We start from the raw sequence: 24,303 nt of genomic DNA on the forward strand, positions 1-24,303 counted from the left end.
CGGGGGGCAGGAGGGGTCTGACACGGGGCAGGGCTGAGTGGGAGGAGGGGCAGGAGCGAATGATGGGGGGTGGATCTGACTGACGGGGGGCAGGAGGGCTCTGACACTGGGCAGGGCTCAGTGGGGGGGGGAGGGGCAGGAGCGAATGATGGGGGGTGGATCTGACTGACGGGGGGCAGGAGGGCTCTGACACTGGGCAGGGCTCAGTGGGGGGGGGAGGGGCAGGAGCGAATGATGGGGGGTGGATCTGACTGACGGGGGGGCAGGAGGGCTCTGACACGGGGCAGGGCTGAGTGGGGGGAGGGGCAGGAGCGAATGATGGGGGGTGGATCTGACTGACGGGGGGCAGGAGGGGTCTGACACGGGGCAGGGCTCAGTGGGGGGGGGAGGGGCAGGTCTGACTGACCCCGGCGGTTGGGGCCGGATAACGAGGGAAGCCGCAGAGCCCCCGTGGCAAAGGGGCGGGGCTGGAAACGGGGACCTTCTCGCCTTCCAATCCCCTCCCTCCCCATGTTCCCGTGTGGCCCCGAGGGCCGCCCTCCGCATGTGATTGGTTACCGACCCCGCTCTTCTCCAATCACGGCGGCGAAGGCGGGGAGGCACCTGACCCGGCCCAGGGCCTGAGCCCGCCCACCGAGGTGGAGGGACCAATGGCAGGGAGTGGCGCCCCCTCCTTTCCCGCCGTCTCCATGGTGCCGCGCCGGCCGCATGACGGTAAGTGGACAGTGGGCCCCAGGGCTCGGACGAGCCGAAGGGGGCGCTGCTGGGCGGCACGATCGGCCCTGCGCGGAGTGGTACGTCCCGTGGGCCCCCTCCTCCCGCACGCAGTGGTCGAGCCGCAGAGGAGGATGGCGAAGCCTCAGGTGCCGAAGCCCAGGGGCTCGCCCCTGCTCGTGCGCGTGCCCTGCCCCCCGGCGGCGGATCGGGCGCGAGCGCCGCCCTCGCGCCTTTCCCGCCCACTGGGCCTTGAGGCGCTCGACGTGTCACCCCCCCCCCCCGCCATCGATGTCCCCTATGGGGGTACTGGGTCTGAGGGGGGGGCTCTGTTTTCCCGTGCGGGCAGAGCACTGCTCGGGGGCTTTCAGCGCCTGGGCGGGGAGGAGCCCGGGGCTCTGGCACCAGGTTTATGGCCGTTGGCAAGGACAGCGCTGGGCCCAGCCAGCAGGTGCCCTCCCCCACCCCCCCGCAGCACCGCCAGTACCTCACGTTTATTACTGGGGGGGGGGGGGTGATTTGGCCCGTTCTCCTCCTCCCGCCGCATCCACTGAGGACCTTCAAGGAGGATGCCCTTGGTGTCGTTCAGGAGTCATTGCAAAATGCAGAACCACAGTGTGACTTGCTGGGGGGCAGCTCCAGTCTGGCCAATTCTGCCGCTGCTTCAGGCTTGCCCTGTGGGAGGGCAACAGCTCCCTGTCCCCGTCCCCCCGCCATGGTAAAATATTTGTCTACAGGGGTGAGTCCCGTTTTTCCCATTATCTGAATCCTTTCCTTGTCACCTGTGAGCTCACGTTAGGGGGGGTCGACAATACAGAGGCCTGAACAGAGCAGTGGACACACACACACTCTCACTCTGGCCAGGCTTGTGAGGTGGAGGACAAGCCCATGGCGGTGTCGCTGCTGAAAGGCTCTTTTCCCCCGAGTTGTCTGAATAGCATCCGCATTGCCCATGCTATCGGGATAATTGGCAGTATATTGTGTGCTTGCAAATTTAGAGGGTGGGGTGGGATTGCTCTAGCTGGTTCAAACCCTTGATATTTTTATTCCCCCAGATATCTGCTGCGCACAGTTGTGTTCATCGTTTTATGAATACCTAGTGACTTTCATTCTGCTGGATCCCAAAGCACTTTAGAGTAATGCAGACTCCTTTGAGGTGGAGCTTGTTAAACAACTGACCACAGAATAGGATAAACCTTAGTCTTTGGGGGGGAAAAGCTTTAAGCTCCGTGCAGAGCAGACAGTATGGACATTGTTTTTTGGTGTTTCATTATAACCCCCACAATAAGATTTAGATTCCACCATTGTGTAATTCTTCATCATCTGATTTATACAGCAGAGGGACTGTGCTGGTTTCACTCCATTTTTATATAACATAGTAGATTACATGTATATAAGATGAATTACCATAATTCAACTGTTTTAAATTATCTATATGTTTAAATAGGGATGCGTCTTTTTTCCAGTGTCTCTAAACTAGTATTTTTCTCATGGTCTTAATCTCAATAGTCTTTGTATATGCATAGTTTGCATGAGCGTTTTACTATAGTAGAGGCAGGTAAATGCACATTCAGCTTGCATAGCTGAAAATCAAGCCTCTGTGCCGCCATTCTCCAGTAGGTAAAATGGGTTTAATGAGATTCAAGAGGAGTTGTAAGCATGAGTTAGTAATGTGTATATACAGTGTTTTGAACAAGTAAAGTATCCAGTAGTGCTATTATCTATATAAAAAGAAAAGGAGTACTTGTGGCACCTTAGAGACTAACCAATTTATTTGAGCATGAGCTTTCATGAGCTACAGCTCACTTCATCGGATGCATACTGTGGAAACTGCAGAAGACATTATATACACAGAGACCATGAAACAATACCTCCTCCCACCCCACTCTCCTGCTGGTAATAGCTTATCTAAAGTGATCATCAAGTTGGGCCATTTCCAGCACAAATCCAGGTTTTCTCACCCTCCGCCCCCCCCCCCCCCCAAACTCACTCTTCTGCTGGTAATAGCAGGAGAGTGAGTTTGTGTGTGTGGTTTTTGGAAGGGGGGTGAGGGGGTGAGAAAACCTGGATTTGTGCTGGAAATGGCCCATCTTGATTTTCATGCAGGTTGTAAGGAGAGTGGTCACTTTGGATAAGCTATTACCAGCAGTAGAGTGAGTTTGGGGGTGGGGGGGGGCGGAGGGTGAGAAAACCTGGATTTGTGCTGGAAATGGCCCAACTTGATGATCACTTTAGATAAGCTATTACCAGCAGGAGGGTGGGGTGGGAGGAGGTATTGTTTCATGGTCTCTGTGTATATAATGTCTTCTGCAGTTTCCACGGTATGCGTCCGATGAAGTGAGCTGTAGCTCACGAAAGCTTATGCTCAAATAAATTGGTTAGTCTCTAAGGTGCCACAAGTACTCCTTTTCTTTTTGCGAATACAGACTAACACGGCTGTTACTCTGAAACCTGTCATTATCTATATAGTGTTTTATTGTACACAGCTCCGATTTCACTTTTTTTAAAAAAAAAAGTTGCTTAGTCAGGTAGGAAGCTGCCCTGCATGTAACTAGGTCTGTCTAATATGCAACATTCTTAAATACTTAAAAGATAAGTATTCATGTATATCTTTGGAGGAATAATTTTAACTTTACTTTGTTTTCTTTAATAGAGTAAAGTTGGCAGTTAGTTAAGTAATCAAAGATGGCATCCTACTTAGCACAAGAAGTTCAGCTTGCTAGAAGACATGACAAGATGTAAGTACTTGTTTCAGGATTGTGGCCTGTGTTGTAGCAACTTGTGCTATGATCTTCCCAAAGCTCTCAAACTATGCAGGACTGGCTGATGAGTATGTGGATGGGAGACCTCCACAGAATATTTAGGTCCTGAAACAAGGGGTTGGTGTTTCGATAGGGGGCACTCTTCCTTTGAAAACTACTGAAACAGTATCCCAGTCTGCCATAAGGTAGATCAGTACTGCCAATGCTGTTGTTTTCCAGATGAGCTGCAGAACTGGGGACCTGACCTTTAACCTCAGTATCCTGACTAAATTCCAACTCAAGTAGCTTGGGTTCTGCCATCCAAAACTCAACTTGTGGTTTCAGTTCAATATAGTATTTTCTTAACATTTGATTTCTAAAATATCAATACATCTTCAGTTCACGGTTAACTCAGCTTGTAAAGTGAAAAGAACAGGAGTACTTGTGGCACCTTAGAGACTAACACATTTATTTGAGCATAAGCTTTCGTGGGCTAAAACCCACTTCATCGGATACATGCAGTAGAAAATAAGGTAGGAAGATATATATATACACACACACACACAGAGAACATGAAACAATGGGTGTTACCATACACACTATAACAAGAGTGATCAGTTAAGGTGAGGAGTACTTGTGGCACCTTAGAGACTAACCAATTTATTTGAGCATAAGCTTTCGTGAGCTACAGCTCAAGTGAGCTGTAGCTCACGAAAGCTTATGCTCAAATAAATTGGTTAGTCTCTAAGGTGCCACAAGTACTCCTTTTCTTTTTGCGAATACAGACTAACACGGCTGTTACTCTGAAACCAGTTAAGGTGAGCTATTACCAGCAGGAGAGAGGGGTGGGGGGGAAGAAACCTCTTATAGTGATAATCAAGATGGGCCATTTCCAGCAGTTGACAAGTGAGTTGTAAAGTGAGTATCTTATTTAGAAGATATTTTTAAAAAGTTAGAAAAGTTTGCCTACACTGACAACTAGTCAGTAAAAGTAATACACTCTGCTATCAGATTTGTTTAGGGTTAAGCTCTCAGTGTGAGAACTATGAAAAAATAAATGTTGTGTGGGAAAATACGTTTTTATCTACATAAAGACTACAGTAATCTAAATAACATGTCCATTTACAAGTTGATTATAAAATTCTGACCTCTAGTGCCTGCCTTGCATGAAAGAATGTACGGTGTTTGATTAGCTCCTTTATATTTATCTTCCAGTTCTCGCTGGATAGTATACATAACAAATTAGTTCATTCTTTATTAGTATAGCAGAGTACTGTTGCTGCAGACTGGGAAAACTGACAAAGAATAATTGTTCTGAAAATCATGGGTCACATTCACGTCTAGTGTAAGTAAATGCAGCTACATTGAGTGAATTCCGTTCAGCTGTTCGCAGAATGGTGGGGTACTCTGGCTGCAATACAAACAAAATTTTATGATCACGTGCATCTTATACCACATCCATCATTTACTAACTTATGTGACAACAGAGTCTATCTAGATTAGCACTTGTGGGTAGGGTTGAGTTTTATAGGTTAGTTTAAAATGAGACATCTGAAAATCTAAGGCTCATGTAAGGATGGCTCACAAGTACCACCTGAGTGGAGGTGTCTGGAGGGAATATGACTGCATATGGCAAGAAGTATAATGGTCTCTGGGGACTCTACAGGGAGCTCTTTGACTCTTGCTACATTTCTTTCAGAAAATATATTACTCATTCTCCTCTCAGTGTTGGCTTCTGAGCACTTGCAGGGGTGGTGCTGTGCCTATACTACCTCAACCCATCCTGCCACACATCATCTGAGATACTCAGTGCTTGTGAGCCCCCTTCACGTATGAGCACTGCTGATTGCAGCATTATGTCTGCCTCACTGCATGGGAACACAGCGGGAAGGGTCTGCCTGTACTTTCTTCCTCCCTCAGCACACCCACACTGAAACAGGCATAATTAGGCCTATAATTTCAAAAGAATTGGTTAAGGTAAAAGGTTATTATTTTCTAGCTACTGTGCAAAGTGTTCTGCCCACTTATTAAAATATTTTACTTTGCAGACTGTCTCAGAGATCGGTATTGCTACAGCAGATGGAGAATCATCTAGGAGACAAAAAGACTGAAAAGACATCGCAAACACAAGCAGCTGATGCAGCTTATAAAAGAAATGCAGCACTTTTAAATGTAAGTTTCTGTGACTGTCAAGTGGCACATTGTGAAATGCAGTTTTACATAGATTACAGGCTAAAAACATTTATGTCTTAGTTTTTCAGGTTAATTTTATAATATTAGGGTCCTGATTCTGGAACTTGTGCAAAATGTATTAAATAAGAAGTCTTTGTAACCTGGGACCTCACTAACTATTTCACACACCCTTCTCATGAGAGCCTGATGGGTTCCAGCCTGAGCCTGAACAGCTATACTGCAATTTTATAGTCCTGCAGCCTGAGCCCTCTGAGCCCAAGTCAGTTGACAGGGTGTTTTATTGCTGTGTAGACCTATCCCAAGTAAACTGTTTCTAAAAGGCTGATTACTGAATCTTTCATTGCAGACAGGCTTACAATTCTAAGATCATGCTAAGCCCCATTTGAAACAAGAGCAGTCTTTTCCTCTGCCATCTTTGTTCTGTATCCATCCAGGAGATAGCCCATCAAATCCACATTTCTCCAAATACTCATGAAACACTGTTGCTTAGATGCAATCTCAAGTCCGGAGTTAAAATTTGATTGAAAGACCAATAGGTGCTGATCCCCAGAAAAAAAAAAAAGTGGGTGCTCAGCAGCCCTGCTGATAAGCTCCTCCCTCTCCCCCCCCCCCCCCGTGCTTCCCGCCACTGGTGATCAGCTGTTCAGCAGGAGGCGGTGTGGCGGAGGCAGGAAGAGGCGGAGTGAGGGTGGGGTGCACTCAGGGGAGGGGGCGGGAAGAGGCGGGGCAAGGTGGAGTGGGGTTGGGTTGGGTTTTGGAAGAAGGGGTGGAGTGAGGGCGGTGCCTGGGGCAGAGCAGGGATCGAGCACTCCCCAGGGAAATGAGAAAGTTGGTACCTCTGGATGACCAGAACCTTTTCCCAGTTAGCAGCTTTTTATTTTTGAGATGTCTGATTTTTGGGGGGGGTTGTTCAAAAGAAATCTTTTCATTTCCTCCTTTTTTTAATGAAAAAGAGTATAAAACCTATTAAAATCACCTTTGTCCAGCACACATGTATTTACTGTTATTGTTCAAGGTATATTCACCTTGTTTTTCTACTGGATGTTGCAGTATCTTGTTCAGTGACATTGTGTCTTTGTTTTATAAAGATATCCCTGGAACATTTTAGTCTCCAAGGGTGGGGATCCGTCACCTCTATGGAGAAGGGAAAATTACTACCTTTTAATTGCTTTGATTAGAACATGTTATGACAGATCACCTACTCATCCATTCTGCACTTTTCAGTGTTAGGGGTTCTGTAACCTTCCTGTATACTTTTAAATTCTGCATATATCTCGGCTTCTTCCTCAAGGGGAACTGGTAATTAGGTCAATAGAAGGCTCTTATTTTGGTTGCGGGGACTGACATGTGATACGCCCTGCTGGAACCAACAGCTTAGAATTTTGAACCTGAAGAGGTCTCCCCTTGCCCTCTAACACAAGAGCACATTGTAAAGTGGGGGTCTGTTACTAAGAATATCTTCACAGAACAGCACTTAAAAGTAGGTTATTTCCTCTGTGCACATGCCCTCTCTCTTTGCTGTTGCTTATTATTTAATTCTACTATCTAATATGGCACAGTGTTTTGGACTCTCATTTGTATGAAAGATGCTGTACAAAATAAAATCATATTTTTATCTCATGTACAGCCAGAGTGTCCTCCTGTGTCCAGTGGGACAAGAACTCAAATTTTTCATTCTAGAAAGTGAAAAGATTCATCTTTGTGAAAAAATTTCTGGCCAAGCTGTGTGTGCTGGGGCAAGACTTGACACATCTGCAGTTTGAATGAAACTCAACTGTGGTGCAAGGCCCTCCAGCCTACTTAAGTCCCAAACAGAGGCTGCACAACTAGAGACTGCAGGCAGAATTGCCAGTCAAAGGTGCCTGTGTACCTGTTATGTGCTAAAGACAGGATCTCCACACTGGTCCCATATAAGGTCACATTGGGGATAGGATAGGGGTGGGATTGTGGGTCCAGTGATGCCAAAACCCTCTGTAATGGGTGTGGCTGCTATTCCAGCCTTGGTCTGAAACAGCTGATGTGTAGATTTGGCCTCCCCAAGCCCTCTGTGTGTCACTCATCTAGAGCCTGAATACCCAGACTTTGTGCAGAGGTGGCAAATTTCACCCATTATATTTCCCCCATAATTCTTCTCCATATGTGTTTTTATAAACAAGGTTCAAATTAGCACTTATTTGTTGACAAGCATAATAAATGCAGATTACATTTGTGCATACTGAAACAAGCTCATTATGATAGTAAATGTTATTGATATTTAATGTAAACCTATAGCAAAAATATGTAGTCTTGTAGTTATGCAGGATATTTGCCATCTATTATCATATTCCTCAAAATGATTTCTTTCAAGTGTCAAAAACATTAGTGTTCATAGAAGAAATAAAAACATATGTATGACCATCAAAACAAATAGTCTGGCAGGATAAAGCAGCATAAATAAGTCTAGATATATTAATTTTATACTAGCTTTAACAGACATGCAGTACTGCAGATGCTTTCTGATAACAAAATAAAACAGGAAAGAGATCCATGCAGAATAATATATTAGAGCCTTGAAAAAACGGTTCATATTTATGTGCCAGCTTCAGAATATTGTTCCTGATACCAGGCACTGTACATTTCACAGTTACCATGTGGGGAGTTGTTGATTTGGCCTACTCAAAAATACACGGACATGATGAGGTGTTGATTTTTGCTTAAACTTAGAAAAAACAGAAATGCAAATAAAATTAATTCAGTTTTATGTGAACATAAAAAAAAACCCTTACGCTTTCCCTTTCTGCCAATTGAAATGGTATGCTCACATAGCTCAAAAACGGCTGAAGCTAGAAACTTCAAACTTAGCTTGCTTTATAATCCGTATTGAGTAAGAGGGGAAAAAATGAAATTTGAAGAAAATGGATTTTAAAGATTTAATTCAGCATTTTTATACAGTTGTGTTAGAGTATGTTTCTCCCGAACATGTTCAAAGGAGGCGTTGTCAGGTTTAAGAATGTTCATTCAGGCCTTGGATTAAACACCTTGCTTAGGTGCTGTATTTAATAAGTGCTGAGATAGCTCTGAAGACACTTAGTAGTACTACTGCAGTGTTAACTTGGCCACCTTGCACATATGTACATAAGAACAGCTATACTGGGTCAGACGAAAGGTTCATCTAGCCCAGTATCCTCTCTTCCGACAGTGGCCAATTCCAGGTGCCCCAGAGGGAAAAAATAAAACAGGGAATCATCAAGTGATCCATCCAGTTGCCCATGTATGTAGTATTTTCTGTTCTCTTCCTTGTTATTCATAAATCTTAATGTATTACTGTGATATTTAGTATAGACCATAAAGTATAAAATTTAGGATGTGTGATGTAACAGAGTGAGCATTTTAGCATAAAATTTGGGCCAAATTCTGATCTCATATATGGTGGTGTAAGTCTGGATTAAACAAGTGTAAATGACATCTGAATTTGGCCCCATAATAGTGATGTATGCATCAGAATCTCCATTTTTACCTCTGGGAGGGGACTTGAACTGTTTTTCTTGTAGTCCTGGCCATTTTAAACAGTGTTATGGGATAGACTAGTGCTTAATATTGTAGTATCCTAGATTCTGTTTTACTTGCCAAAGGTGTTTACGCTGCTGACTTCAGATAAATTGGAGAGAATTAGAAAATATAAATTCCCAACACCAGACTTTAAAAAATAAAAATGCCACAACAGGCCACTTCTAGCCACCAGCTACATGCAAAGGTGCCATCTAATTTTTCAGTGGCCTCAGTTTTTTTCCAAGGCGTACTGCACCTTCCAGCAAAAATTTCTTTCACTGTCTGTCATTAAATCAGTTTTCTGAATTACAATAGACTACAAATATACAAACTGGAGTGGAGCAACAAAAAGACACATCTGATATCTAGGCCATGCCAATGTGACCTTTTCTACTAAAATGTGTACAACAGCTGTTTTCCCTTGGCTGAAAGTAATTTATTTCCTACTATCATAAACATTCCTGTATCAAAATTAAGTAGCCACAGAGATAGGGATCTTGGTCTGTTTTGCACCTTCCTGTGTAAATACTTGTAGGAAGAAGTCATAGGGGGAGTAAAATGCTCTGAGGGGACTGTGGTGCATAAAAACCCAAATAGACAGGACTGAATGGAGACTGATCCACCTTTTTGCTATGACAGGTAATTGCTCCAGGCCATGGCAAAGGCATGTTGGTGAAGTGGGGGAGCTTGCCTGGTGCTGTTAATGGTATACCTGTGCATACACAGAGAACTTGACTTTGTAGTGTTGTCAAGCCATGGCTGCTATGCAATTTTACATTTTAACTAAAAACCACTTTGTTTCGTCATTTTTTTTTCTGAGAAAAGGAAGGAATCGGAAAGTGTTGTATAAGTATCAGATGTGTTTATGCCTCAAATTCTTATGGTTTCAACTGTATCCAGGCCAATTCCAGAAAAAAACAGAAATTGCATCCACAGAGTCCATAAAGTCGACAATTACTGTCATGATTTGTATTATTCACTGGGCATTATTTGTGGTGCTCAGCACTGTTCAGAACATGCCAGAAAATGTAGTTCCTGAGCCAATGTGTATAAAATGTGTAGCCCTGGATAAGATGGCTCAGATATTTAAGTATGAAATGTATAGTTATTAAGCACATATTGATATCTGTGAGTGAAGGCACTGCTGACAATAGAAGTTTTACTAGATTAAGGACGAGAAGATTTGACTCTCCAACTTTCTTTCTAGAGGAAGAGCTGCCCAGAGCTCCTGTGCCTGTTTATTTTCCTTTCCTGCCTGCAGTGGCCCTGATATACCTCAGAAGTGTCAGGTTTTTTTCTCAACTTTAAAATATAGACTTTTCTTGCTGTTTGGTTTTAAATAGTCTCCTGTGAGAACTGCAACTCAATCACTGCAGTGCTGTGTTTAAGAGCCTTCTGGAAAGTAACTAGCCCTTAAACAGAAGTAAAAGCAGTGTTGCCAAATCTCATGATTTTGTCATGAGTCTCATGCTAATTGCTTTCCTTAAAGTCCCTGCTCCTGGAGTCAAGTGGATATGTGATGATTTCAGCCTTCATTCTGAAAGAAAAATGAAGTTTCTAGCCCTTATGGCTGTGGAGAAAACTTAAATATGTGACCCCAATACACCCTAAAGGCTCAAAAACCAAAAGGCAAATAAAAAGAACCCCAAAGCTGTCATTTTTACATAATCTCTTGATTTTTGGTGAGCCTGATTCATGATTTTTGAACATTTGGGGTTGGCAATACTATGAAAGTGACTGAAAAGTGTCAATTTCACTCCTGTTTAAAGTCCCTTTCTAGTCTATTAGTAGTAGTGAGGTAACACCCCAGAGCCCCGGCAGATGTATTCTAAACTCTCGGGGCCTTGCCCTAGTAGGATGTTTCCCAAGTTAAATGATCTATTCCAAGCTTGATGAACTGCAAAAAAGTGATAGAAAGTAATCTGGATTTTTCTACAGTTGTTTCAGTTGTATTCAAGAGTTAGTAACAAAGAATATACATTACAGTTTTAAACCTAACCAGTGTCCCTTAAGAAGTGACTTGACACAAGATATGAGAACATGTTAGTATTAGAGCTGAGTGGGTCTAATATTTATTTAATCCTCTTTTTTTATGTAGAAATTAGATACAGTGCTCCTATCAGCCAATTTCTAAATTATTATCTGCAAAAAAAACCAAACCTAGAGTTTTTAGGTGCCTGAGTAGCCCCTGGAATCACAGTTAAAGTCCCCTCCTCCCCCACCAAAATCTGAAATGGCGCCCCTGTGTCGTTTGTTCCATGTCCCTTTCTCATTCCTTCATTTCGACCTTATGACCTGCACCCCTATTCCTGTTTGTTTTTTGTCCATTGTACTCAATTCTGGTCCTGTGACCTCTCCTTAATGCGAAAAGGCAGCCTTCCGTTACTGTGATGTGCTCCACCTATCAATCCCAGGATTTAAATAGCGTAGCACCTTATACCATCCTTCCACAGAGATCAGTCAGTCACCTCAAATCAGCACTAGGTTCACTGATAAAACTGTAGAAAGACCAAACAAAAAACTGCTTGGATGATATTTTCAATCTTATTCTCTTCTATCTGCATACAGTAAAATCACTATAAATATGCTATAAAACCAGTCCAAATATTAATACATTTTCATTCATTTTAAATAAAGATGAACATTGTAACTTGATTTTAGCTTAGAACTTTCAGCTAAGAACTATTAGTTTCTTTTAATCATGCTCTACACTAATTTTAGGCCAGATTCTGCAATTGACTACTACTCAATATGAGTAATTGTGTTTGGGTTCTCCTGTAGACCTGCTCCTTCAGAATCTCACTGTTCTGAGTAGTATATCTTTGGGAAGTCCCTTTGGGGAATTTCCTCACTCATTTATTTTTTATGTTGTACTCTTCACACCTGCTTTCTGCTCCCAACTCTGCCATCTGCTGTGCTTCCCTCCCCACCCCCTGTTCTGCTTTGGCTCCTTCACACCCATCTCCCATGCCCCTTTCTATCTCTTCATCTGCCCGAAAGCCCTGCACTCAGTCTCTTCAGTGCTTGGCTGTGGAACTAAGCCTGCAAGAAAGGGTTACAATTTAAAAGAGTCTTTTCAAATTGAGTCTAGGCCTCTGTGAACCCAACACATGTCTACTGGGCAAGTGGAAGCCCATGTGCAGATTTTACAAGAAATCTAAGAGAGGTGTGTTCTCATCCGAGTTTGAATGTCTGGTGAACAGCTTGCTGCATCTCTACATTTTTGTGCACATGTTATGCATGCATATTAGCAAGTCATCTTTGTCTTGGGGAAGACGAGATCTTGAACAAATTTGCTTAGTTACTTTAAAGCTACAGTAGATAGAATACATGCTTCAGTTCATCTACTCAGCACAGTGAATACCACGCTCCTTTTTTTTCTGTGTTGTCATGAGGAACATAGTCTAACTATAAATTACCTTTGTGTATGGAGAGATTAAATATGTAGTAGGTGCTGTCTGTCAGAACACTTCTGGCAAAGAAAACAATTCTTACAGCCAAGAAATGCAAGAAAGGCTCCTGCAAAGCCTCCAATATATTAGTGTTATTGTCAAAAATAAGAGGCTGCAGGATCTATGGCTAAACAGAAGATTTCAATTCCAGGGATATCAAATCCAGTGCTTTTTAGGAGAAATAAGTTCACTTAAAAGGCAATTAAATATATATTGCCTGTTAATGTCACCTGTAACTTGTCAAACTGTTATTTTAAACAGGATATAGAAGCAGCAGAAAAGAGGTTGCAAGCAAGAGTACACCTACAGCCACATCCTGATATTGTTAAGCTTGAAGTAAGTCCTGAAATAAACTTCATCCTTTCACTTGCTATGTACAAAATAGTTCCCTTTTTTTTCTGAAGCATATTCGTAAAGTAAAAATAATTGATTTTGAAATTGACTGGTATAGCCAAGGGCCTGTGTACTGTGCAGTTGGCTGAACCTAAATTCTGGGCTAAGGTCCTTAGATTCTGCTGTAGCCTGGGGGAAATTCTCTAGCAGATTCAGATATTTTTTGACTGGAGCTTTTTATTTAATTAAATATGAAAATGAATAATTTAAGGATCATAGCAGCCCCTATAGTGTTTTTTTGATATTAAATTCAACTTACCTTACTTTGTCTTTACATTTCCAGTTTTAAATACACCACAGATTGTCATTTTTATGTTTGAGTCAACAGCCCATAAAGATGAATGGGGAAGTTCACACCTGTCAGAGCTATTGTGTAAGGGTGGTTGGGAACATGTGAAAATATCACTGTAGGAGTCACAGTTAGTTCACATTTTCAAGATTTTCTTTCCAACCACAATAGCTAAAGCAAATTTTTTTTTAAATTAAAATTGAGGTTCTGGAGCACAAGTCTGCAGAAAAGGGTGAACTCTGCCATGGTGAAATACATGGGGCCCTGATTATAGTGAGTGCCATCATTCAATTAATATCCTGAAGTCCTGAGTGTTTAGTAGAAGAAAAAAATTGTACCAAACTATACTTTAAAAATTTCTGTTACAGTGACAGATGTGACAGCATGCTATTTTAATGGTCATATCACTTTAAAATAAATAGGGATGTGATGCACTCACTTTTTGGGATTTGTTGGGCACTAAATATGACTTATCTTCCCCTCATCCACCGAAATAAAAATCAGATGCAAAATTCAAATTTAGATACTGTGTACTACACAGTTCCTCAGGAAATGAAGCTGTTTCAAGTGAGTTGATTATATTAATGAAATGTTAAATAGCATTAAAGTTTAAAGTATATTTTAAGTTGCAACTTGCAAACAAAGTTAATGCTGGTAGCTGACAAATTACTTAAAAGTGAAGAAATGGAACAAAGCTATTTATGCTGAGTCTGTCAGACTAAGGGAATGATCCTGCAAACACTTGTGCACAGGCGTAATTCCATGGAGTTCAGTAGGACTATGCATGTGCTACAGCTAAGTGTTTGCAGGACCAGGCCTAAATTTATCCCTGAGATATACTGATTACATAAGTCATAAATGCCTGCTTGTGTGCTGCAAATAGAGTTTTAGTCCTTAATAATTTAAAACAGTTGTCACTTATGCATGGACTGTACTAGCTCAGCTCTGTTTTAGCAACATCTGTCTGTATTAGGCCTGAAGTCCCATATGCCAGAGAGTTTTGACATTTCCGGTACTGGTTCAGTCACTATGAAGCATTACATACCATTGCATAGTAAATTCTGCGGAACAAATCTGGTATCAATTACACAAAACAGTACAGATTTAAAAAAATCTGGTGTAGATACCTGTACAGTGTGGATAAAATGGACAAAAGTCAGATAATTCATAGTGACTATTGATAGAAACAGTGTTGACTTTTGCCTTCATCCTTCCCACCCAATTGTGTGAGATGCAGAAGAAGAGTGGTGTTACGATTTCAAGGAAAAATTTCACATATTTAATCTTTTATATTTTTAAGGAGAGGGCACTAAATAGCAGGAAAGAAAAAATATCTTTCATATACAAAATTGTCTAAAAGAAAAGGAGTACTTGTGGCACCTTAGAGACTAACCAATTTATTTGAGCATAAGCTTTCGTGAGCTACAGCTCACTTCATCGGATGCATACTGTGGAAAATAGAGAAGATGTTTTTATACACACAAACCATGAAAAAATGGGTGTTTATCACTACAAAAGGTTTTCTCTCCCCCCACCCCACTCTCCTGCTGGTAATAGCTTATGTAAAGTGATCATTCTCCTTCCAATGTGTATGATAATCAAGATGGGCCATTTCCAGCACAAATCCAGGTTTTCTCCCCACCTCCCCCCAACAAACCCACTCTCCTGTTGGTAATAGCTTATCTAAAATGATCACTCTCCTTACATTGTGTATGATCATCAAGGTGGGCCATTTACAGTACAAATTCCAATTCAGCAGTCTCTTGCTGGAGTCTGGTTTTGAAGTTTTTCTGTTGTAATATCGCAACTTTCATGTCTGTAATCGCGTGGGTGGGGAGAAAACCTGGATTTGTGCTGGAAATGGCCCACCTTGATTATCATGCACGTTGTAAGGAGAATGATCACTTTAGATAAACTATTACCAGCAGGAGAGTGGGGTCGGGGGAGAGAAAAACACCCATTTTTTCATGGTTTGTGTGTATAAAAACATCTTCTCTATTTTCCACAGTATGCATCCGATGAAGTGAGCTGTAGCTCACGAAAGTTTATGCTCAAATAAATTGGTTAGTCTCTAAGGTGCCACAAGTATTCCTTTTCTTTTTGCGAATACAGACTAACACGGCTGTTACTCTGAAACCTGACAAAATTGACTGTCCACATTCCTTCCAATAAAACTTTCAAAGGATATTTAACACATGGCCTTAATACATATGTATATCAACACTGATTTTCACAGTTGATTATAATGCCGCCTTAACTTAGCAGTCCAAGTACAGATTCATGTGGTTGCACATAAAATTTCAAACAAGATCTATTGCGTAAATACATATTTTCTAAATGATGTATAGAAACTGTGTATATGAGTTACACATATGAACCAAAATAGTTACCCAATAGTCCAGCACTTCCAAAGAAGCAATTTATGATGTATCTCATATGTGCATTAAAATATGTATTTAGGTAAAAAAAAAAATTGATTTTTTCTTTTTTTTAAAAGCCTAAATATATGTGTACAAAATCTATACAAATGTTTTGCTGAAAAAGCAATTTCCAGGTAAATATAGGTCCCTCTTGAACAAAGCATTTAAGAGTATGCTTAAAGTTTAAGCACATTATTTGCTAAATCTGGACCTGTGTCTCCAACTCTTAACTAAAGTGTTTTTGTGGCCTGTAGTATCAATTGTATGATTTCATCCATAAGCATTAACAAATATTGCTCAGGATGCCCCTGTGAAAATGGGGAATTTTATCTCTGTTCTTCAGTTGGAAAAACTGAGACCCAGAAGTTAAACCTCTTACCCAAGACCACTCTTCCCTCTAAGCTGTGCACGTGTGCGTGCACACACAGATCCTAAACCCCACGCACACGGTGAAACACTGCATGCACAAAAATTTGCACAGAAGCACAATTTGCACAGAAGAAATGTTTTGCACACATGGCCCATCAAAAATTTGCACAGAAGACATTTTTTTGCGCACACGGCCTATCAAAAATTAGAGGGAACATTGCCCAAGACCCTAGAATAAGTGCATGTCAGAGCTGTAGTTAGAAATCAGGAAATTCTGGCTACCATTCTGTTTCTTAGACCACAGGATAGCTGGTTGTGCAGTTGTCTTTCTTGAGCTAAGTACTGGAACCAATTACATTATCATGGATTTATTCATTGCAAAATTTAGCTCACAAATATTTTTGAGCCAACCTCAAATTAATGCACTACTTGTTTGTTGATAGCATTAAACAACAAATTTATTTTTATCTTAAATACTGCTAAACTATGATTGTAATAATATTTAGGCTCTAGAAAATGTTTGTTTTATAGAAACATGACTACAGTTCCATGAACATGAATCCTGTCATCATCAGTTCCCTTTCTAATATATTATCCACCACAGGAGGGCACATTCAATCACTGCATAACTTACTCTAGAAGGTTTCAGAGTAACAGCCGTGTTAGTCTGTATTCGCAAAAAGAAAAGGAGTACTTGTGGCACCTTAGAGACTAACCAATTTATTTGAGCGTAAGCTTTCGTGAGCTACAGCTCACTTCATCGGATGCATACTGTGGAAACTGCAGAAGACATTATATACACAGAGACCATGAAACAATACCTCCTCCCACCCCACTCTCCTGCTGGTAATAGCTTATCTAAAGCTATTTTTATTATTATTATTATTATTATTATTATTATCTAAATGATAATCAAGGTTTGATTATCATGCACATTGTAGGGAGAGTGGTCACTTTGGATAAGCTATTACCAGCAGGAGAGTGAGTTTGTGTGTGTGTTTTTTGGAAAGGGGAGCGGTGGGTGAGAAAACCTGTATTTGTGCTGGAAATGGCCCACCTTGATTTTCATGCACGTTGTAAGGAGAGTGGTCACTTTGGATAGGCTATTATCAGCAGGAGAGTGAGTTTGTGTGTGTGGTTTTTGGAGGGGGGTGAGGGAACCTGGATTTGTGCAGGAAATGGCCCACCTTGATTATCATACACATTGTGAAGAGAGTGGTCACTTTGGATAGGCTATTACCAGCAGGAGAGTGAGTTTGTGTGTGTGGTTTTTGGAGGGGGGCGAGGGGGTGAGAGAACCTGGATTTGTGCAGGAAATGGCCCACCTTGATTATCATACACATTGTGAAGAGAGTGGTCACTTTGGATGGGCTATTACCAGCAGGAGAGTGAGTTTTGGGGGGGGGGGGGGGGGGGGGGAGGGTGAGAAAACCTGGATTTGTGCTGGAAATGGCCCAACTTGATGATCACTTTAGATAAGCTATTACCAGCAGGAGAGTGGGGTGGGAGGAGGTATTGTTTCATGGTCTCTGTGTATTTAATGTCTTTTGCAGTTTCCACAGTATGCATCTGATGAAGTGAGCTGTAGCTCACGAAAGCTTATGCTCAAATAAATTGGTTAGTCTCTAAGGTGCCACAAGTACTCCTTTTCTTTTTACTCTAGAAGGTGAAATCCTGCCAACTTCTGTTACATTGTTTAAGTGAGGGGTTGGAATTTTGGTATCCAAATAGTTCAGCCTTTTCTGAATTGCTTCACACATAAGGCAAGCTTTAATAACACATTGTATGTGTGTGTTGTTTTGTGAAAAATTGATTGATAGATTAAATTGTGAAGCAAAGTTAAATTGCTTATTGTTGCATCATATCTTTCTTAGACTCTCTATTGGGCATCAGTAGAAGAATCTATTCCTAAGTGGGAGCAGTTTCTTTTAGGAAGAGCACAAACGCCTGTTGGTTTTAAGAAAAAGAAATCTACAAAGTATAACATAAGTCACCCAGAAGGAGCTGCACAAAGATAAAGAGAAAACCTTTGACTTCAATGGGCAAAATAATGCTATCCGGACAACAGTGTGTCAGGCCATTAAATTGCCATTTAAATTTATGTATATGAAAATGAATCATGTTTGATGGGTTTTTTCCAGTTGTATCTGTGTGGAAGAGTTCAGCTAAACTGTAGTCTGCCAGCTCGAGGAGGCACAGAATAACATTTCTCCTGGTAGGAGGAACAGTCCTTCTTGAAAGTGACTTTATAAGATCAGAAGTTAGATACTGGTCTATGGAAGCCCACCAGTACAATAGCCTCTTTAAGATGACAAGAATTTTAGGTTATGTATAATCCTTCACTTTTGTATTTTTAAGTACCTTGTATATGAATCTACCTTTATTTTCTTGAACCTCCTTGGCCCTGGGGGGAATTTATTCTGGGAAAGGCAGGCAATTTACATCAGGCTGAGGGGAAAGCTTTAGTTTATGGCTGGTATCCTCTATAGGAGCCCAGTGGTAAAGGGTGGAGAGGGCACATATTTAATCTTTATGTCCCCTGTTTTCCCTGACCATGTCAGTGACACTGATTTTTTGGGGGGGAGGAGGATGGCGAGGGGCTGTGTTGGTCTTGCCCATAAGCAATTGCAATTTCTGTTCCATTAACCACTGCTGCATACTCTTCCCCAGCAGACTTCCCATATTAGGTTCTGTGCCTGGTTTGCGAAAGCAGAAGCCAATGCGAATTTGGGTTGAATCCAGCCATGAAGTTCATTTTACAGACATTGAAGTAACAAACATTAGTATTATATTTTGACCATGTTTCCTTTGTAGTTTTAAGCCATTGCTTTGTGTCACTTTCATTTTGTTAATGTAAGCCAGAGACATAATTTATGGATTAGGGCATGGGAGGTGGGGAAGAACCAGACAGAAAGTCAGCCCAACTGAGCGTCCCAAAGATCACAGATACTGGAATAAGAAGGAGGGGCGTTTGCTTTCTATCGCAGATTGAGGACAGTTTCTCAGCCTCTGCCTACAAACATGGAAGGCCAGCCGGTGTTTTTTTGCTTGCATATTGTTAATTATTTGTATTCTCTGAGTGCCTAGGAGCCTTCGTCATGGACCAGGACTCCATTGTGCTAGGTGCTGTACAAATACAGAACAAAAAGACAGTCCCTGCCCCAGATAGCTTACAGTCTGAGGCCAACCCCTTGGTAAATTAATGTGCCTGGGAGTCACCGTCCATTGCTTTCTCATGTTTGTATATATTGAAAGGCCCAATTCAGAGAGAAATCTTTTCAAGTAAATTACTTAGAAGTCTTTGTGCTTTTTCACTCTTCCATAGCAAGGAAGCATGGTGGACTTTGGGGGGGGTTTCCTCCAGAATGGGATTTGAGTCAAGAGGATCAATAGAAACCAATTTCAATAAAGGGTGGTTACTACTTCCCTAGGGCAAGAAGAATTCATGTACATAGTTATGAAATGGGGCTACGCAAACCACTCCAGTCAGCTATAGGCTAACGAAATTAATTACCAGGAACTATTAGGAATGATGAGCCCTCACCCCCTTATTTGCTGTTAGGGGTTTGTCTTTCCCCTACCTCCCCATTAAGTTTGGGGGGGGGGGTAACCTTGTCCCTATATCTGATTTTTGTGTTATGGGTGTATGATCTAACAGCACCTTTCTTCTACTCCATGACCAACCTCTACATAAGTGTCACAGCCCTTTACACTGCTCCTTAAGGAAGGTGCACCTTCTGAATTTTGCACCTAGAGCATTATGTGAATTTAATTAATCGAATAGGATTTAATTATCCAGTGCTGACTGGCTGTTAGTGAGGAATTCATTGCCCCTCAAAATAGGGAGCAGCCTCTCCAGCTGGAGACCACAGGAAGTCTGAACAGTTTTTGCAAGGGCCAACACCTGCAGAAGCTATTTTCTGCTAGATCAGGCTCTTAGTTTGCTGAATTTAAATCACTCAAAGATTCACCCCCCAAAAAATTCCCCCTAGCTGCACTTTAAAATGATTTTACATGTTCAAAGTTTATATGAAACTTTTTCTATTGAAGTGTCCATTAAACTGATAAGTTTTTACAGAAACTGCCATGTTAGAAATATCCTGTTGAGTGGGTGTTGGTGTTTGTAACAATAACGTTGTTTTCAAAATATGTGATGGCAGATTAGCACGCTTCTCTGCAGTGTTGTTAACAGTTGTAATTAAGGAATAAACAGTAAAGGGTGTCAGTCCGATGACAATTCCATCTATAGTGTCACAATACAAAATGTCACAAAATATTAGAACTGTTATATAACTACAAAATATCAAATTAGGCTTTCATCTTAGAAGCAGAAAGCTTAAAAAAAAACTGGCATAGAGACTGTTGCAATTTTATACCTACTCATTGTTCTGTCACAAAGACAAATTGGTAATATTTTGTTCTATAAGATTACAAAGTGATTCTCAGCCATACCGTTGATTTAACAGTAGTGTGCACAGATTTTCAGTTCTGAAATTGTAAATCCAGCCAGATGCAGAAGTGATAGAAAAGGAACAAGTTTTATACATCAAAGGGGAGCTTTTTGAAAGGGGCAGAGGAAGTTAAGTTCCAAAGAGGAAGGATGAGTTAGTGGTTAGTTCAGCAGCAAGAGACCTGGATTCAGTTCCCTGCCTTGCCACAGACTTTCAGGGCAACATCCACAAAAGCATTTAGATAACTAATTGCATGTGCCCAACTTGAAAATTGAGATCCTTAAACTTGTGGTCAGCTGCTGCCCCACCAAGTAGGTGCCTAAATTCCATGGGTGCTGACGTTTCTCTTGGTGCTCAAGTGCAAATCCACCTTAAGTCCTCATACCACCAAGCTGTTCAGCAAGCTCATGCCTAAGGCCCAGCAGGATTCACAAAGTAAGCATTTCCCCTGCCTATCTTGCCGACAAGGCCCGAGCTGGTAGGAATTCCTAGAGTATGTCTATTCAGCAACTAGACACCCGTGTCTGGCCTGTGCCAGCTGACCTGGGCTTGTGGGGCTCACGCTGCAGGCTGTCTCACTGCTGTGTAGACATCTGGACTCAGGATGGAGCCCAGACTCAGGACCGTGCAAGGTGGGAGGGTCTCCGAAGGCTACATAGCAGTTAAACAGCTCTGCAGCCTGAACCCCATGAGTCTGAGTCACCTGGAACAGGCCAGCTTCAGGTTTTTCTTTGCTGTGTACACGTACCCTCAGAGGCCCCCTTAGAAGCTCCCAATGAAAGAGGATGGGAGTTAAGTTCCTACCTCCCATTCGTGCTTTTGACAATCTCTCCCTGAAATTTGAAAATAATGAAGTAGTATTCAACCACAGTGAAATTTATATCCGTTTCAGTTAATCTGAAAATGACAACTAAACACATGGTGAAATTGTGAAATGTTGATTCAGGGAAAGAATCACATTCCCAGACTTAGGGTGTCTGATTTATGTAGTTAACAGCTCCAGATATTTTAACATTCATTTATTTTAGTTAATTTCAATCAATTAAACCAAACTAGGTCTTTTGGATTGTAATTCAGTAAGGATTTTATAGTGTGCAGAATGTTGAAGCTTAAATTGAAAACAATACTGATGATGCTAAACTCATCCTCCCTTCAGAGACTTAGGAAATTGAAATTCCATATTGTTCAGAGGGTATGGCCTTGGAAGCAGCAGAAGTACAGCTACTCTAGTGCATGGAAAATTGTAAGGAAATATATCTATTCAATGCAGGAAAATCCATAGAACAAGAACAGGAGGAAAGCATGCTGAACTGAGAAGGCAAAAGAGGGCACGTTACTGCCTGTACCACTGTAACCCAAAGTGGTAAGAGATTAGCACATACAGAGATTGTACATGGACCACGTGGAACAATAAAGGAAATGGGGCAGAGAGGCAAACCGCAGGGCATCTGAGATGAACAAATAGGGGTGATTCTCTCTCCTTCGCTTGATCGCAGAGCTCAGGGCCTATTGTCAGCACTGAGGACAATCATGCTGTCGCTCATGCAGCACTTAATAGACCTTGTCAACCACCCTAATATATTGCTAGGGTTACTGTTGGTCCTGTGTGCCTTAAGTTGCCGTGTATCTTGGCCCTGATTCAAGACAGCACTGAAATGTTGCTTAACTTTAAGCATGTGCTTAAGTCTTACTGACTCCAGTGGGATTTAAGCCTGTGCTTAAATGTGGTCCTGAATAGGGATGCTGTCCTGAGCCAGGGCCATTATTTGGAACATATGATTCCAAGTAGTCAGCCACATCTCTGACCCCGCATCATCTTTTATTTTTTTTAGTTAGCCCATGTAGTTTCCTTTCAGTTCGTAAGTGCTTTTTCACTCAGCACATGCTGCCCTACATGCTGTTCTCTCAGGTTCTCCCTTCTGGTCCTTTTACTGCTAGTACTACAACTTAAGCCACATAGTCCATGACAAGCTCCTGGCTGAAAAATATTCTTAATTGAGAAAAGCAATGGGGAAAACAAATGACTTTACTGTGTGTGGATTAGCGCTTGTGTGTCTCATAAGAAGGAATACTGAATCACCTTATTTGTTAAGTTTATGTTCTGATGAGTAACCATTGTACTGACCTAAGAACACAGCCTGATTCATGCCCACGTCGTCACCTCCACCACCACATTTCCTTAGCTGTATACTTTCTTGATCACTGGGGAAAGCAGTGCAGTTAGGTATATCTTTGGGATGAGAAATTCCTTATTCCTGAATACTTTCTCGAGCCTTTTGTTATTTTCGTATAAGATATTTATAAAATAAGAGTTTTTATTAAATTTTAGTTGCATTGCATCCATGGTTTTTATATTCAAGACCATATTTTCATTCAGGCTTCGAGCTAGATTCTACACTGGAGGCTGCAGTTTTACGCACACACACACACACACGGGTGTGATGCTCAAACTGCTTTTGTGCATGCAGTTCAAGTAGTTAGATGTCTAAATGCTCAGTTTGGACTTCTGTGCATTAAACAATATTTTAAAAATCTGACTCTGAAATTGAGTGTAATCTTAGAGATTGCTTCTGAAAATGTAGCCCTTAAAAATTATTTACTACAAAACTAAAGTTTTTAAAATATTCATATTATTTTAATAATTCAGTACATGTACAGCTAAGATACAAGATATTACTTAGCCTTAGGAATTCTCTAAAGATTTAAAGCAGTTATGTGATTTTAAAATAGAGCGAACAAATTTCATAAATATGTCTTATGTATCCAAAGACCAGATCCAGGGAAAACGTGTTTTTAAAGTTGCAGTAAGGAGTGATCCACATGGCACAATGATTACTTTTGTGTATTCTTATGCTATGTCAGATGTATAGCTTACAGTAGAAAAGGAGCTATTCTGGCTCCAAAAGACCAGTAAGGCAATCCCACTGATTTAACGGGGGTTGTTTGAAGTGCAAAGCAGTGCTGAGTTTGGCCCAGTAAATACACGTACAAGAGACCAGCTGCAAAAAAAAAATTGCTTGTTTAAAATAATATTCCTTCTCCTGAGTTCTCATTTGACGCTGAATTGAAAAAGTTAAAGTGCTGTATGGAGATCAGAATTTCAGAAGTTTATTGCTAAGAAATCCCATATTCTTGCCAAACCTAAAGTGGAGGTGATCTATGGATTCACATTTTTGTTTCACAACAACACAATTAAGTATTTGATTATCTAAGATGTCATCTTACCAGCAAGATATGGATATGGATTTTTAAAATGCCCCTGTGGAAGATACAGATGCAAGAACAATTCCTTTTTGGATCCTCCTGCAGTGTGAAGTTTTTGTCTTTGCAATATGTAGTACCATTTACATTGGGAATTTGTTATTCTTTCAAAAACAATGCTAAAAAAGCTCTTGAGAATGCTGTAACCTGCACCCAGGGCATATATAATCTTCTGGTTGTTTTTTGTGAGATCCACATAACAGGAGTTTGTCACTGATCTATATTACATATGTAGTAATAACGAATTTAATCATCCCCTTCCATAACTTTTCACCTAGGAATTATTATGATCTTAAAAATTATTGGGTTTGTTCTTTCTCCTGATTCCTAATCATATCGCTTATCAAAGGCCCCTATTTGAAAGGCCACTGAATACCAAGAAGTTTGTTTACATCGTGCTCTTGAAAGAAATACAAGCCCAGCCAGATTTCGTATGATTGTTTTGTAAATATATTGTAAATTAATAAAAAATAGTTTTTATTCTCCTTTAAA

At 41.2% G+C, this 24,303-nt stretch overlaps 1 protein-coding gene across 3 annotated transcripts; it reads left to right on the forward strand.

Annotated features, from left to right (window-relative positions):
- Window positions 1-600: 600 nt before the first annotated feature.
- On the forward strand, window positions 601-24,303 carry C7H3orf14 (chromosome 7 C3orf14 homolog). Of its 3 annotated transcripts, none has more exons than XM_037904458.2 (5): window positions 601-714; window positions 3,368-3,452; window positions 5,504-5,627; window positions 12,890-12,964; window positions 17,974-24,303. In XM_037904458.2, exons 2-5 carry the CDS (start codon window positions 3,400-3,402, stop codon window positions 18,115-18,117), a joined length of 396 nt encoding a protein of 131 aa, XP_037760386.1. In that variant the 5' UTR covers window positions 601-714; window positions 3,368-3,399; the 3' UTR covers window positions 18,118-24,303. The 3 variants fall into 3 exon arrangements, with proteins under 3 accessions (XP_037760386.1, XP_037760387.1, XP_037760385.1); XM_037904459.2 differs by having other exon boundaries at window positions 668-794; XM_037904457.2 differs by having other exon boundaries at window positions 703-863.

The sequence above is a fragment of the Chelonia mydas genome, chromosome 7 (assembly GCF_015237465.2).
Source record: "Chelonia mydas isolate rCheMyd1 chromosome 7, rCheMyd1.pri.v2, whole genome shotgun sequence".
NCBI lineage: Eukaryota > Metazoa > Chordata > Testudines > Cheloniidae > Chelonia > Chelonia mydas.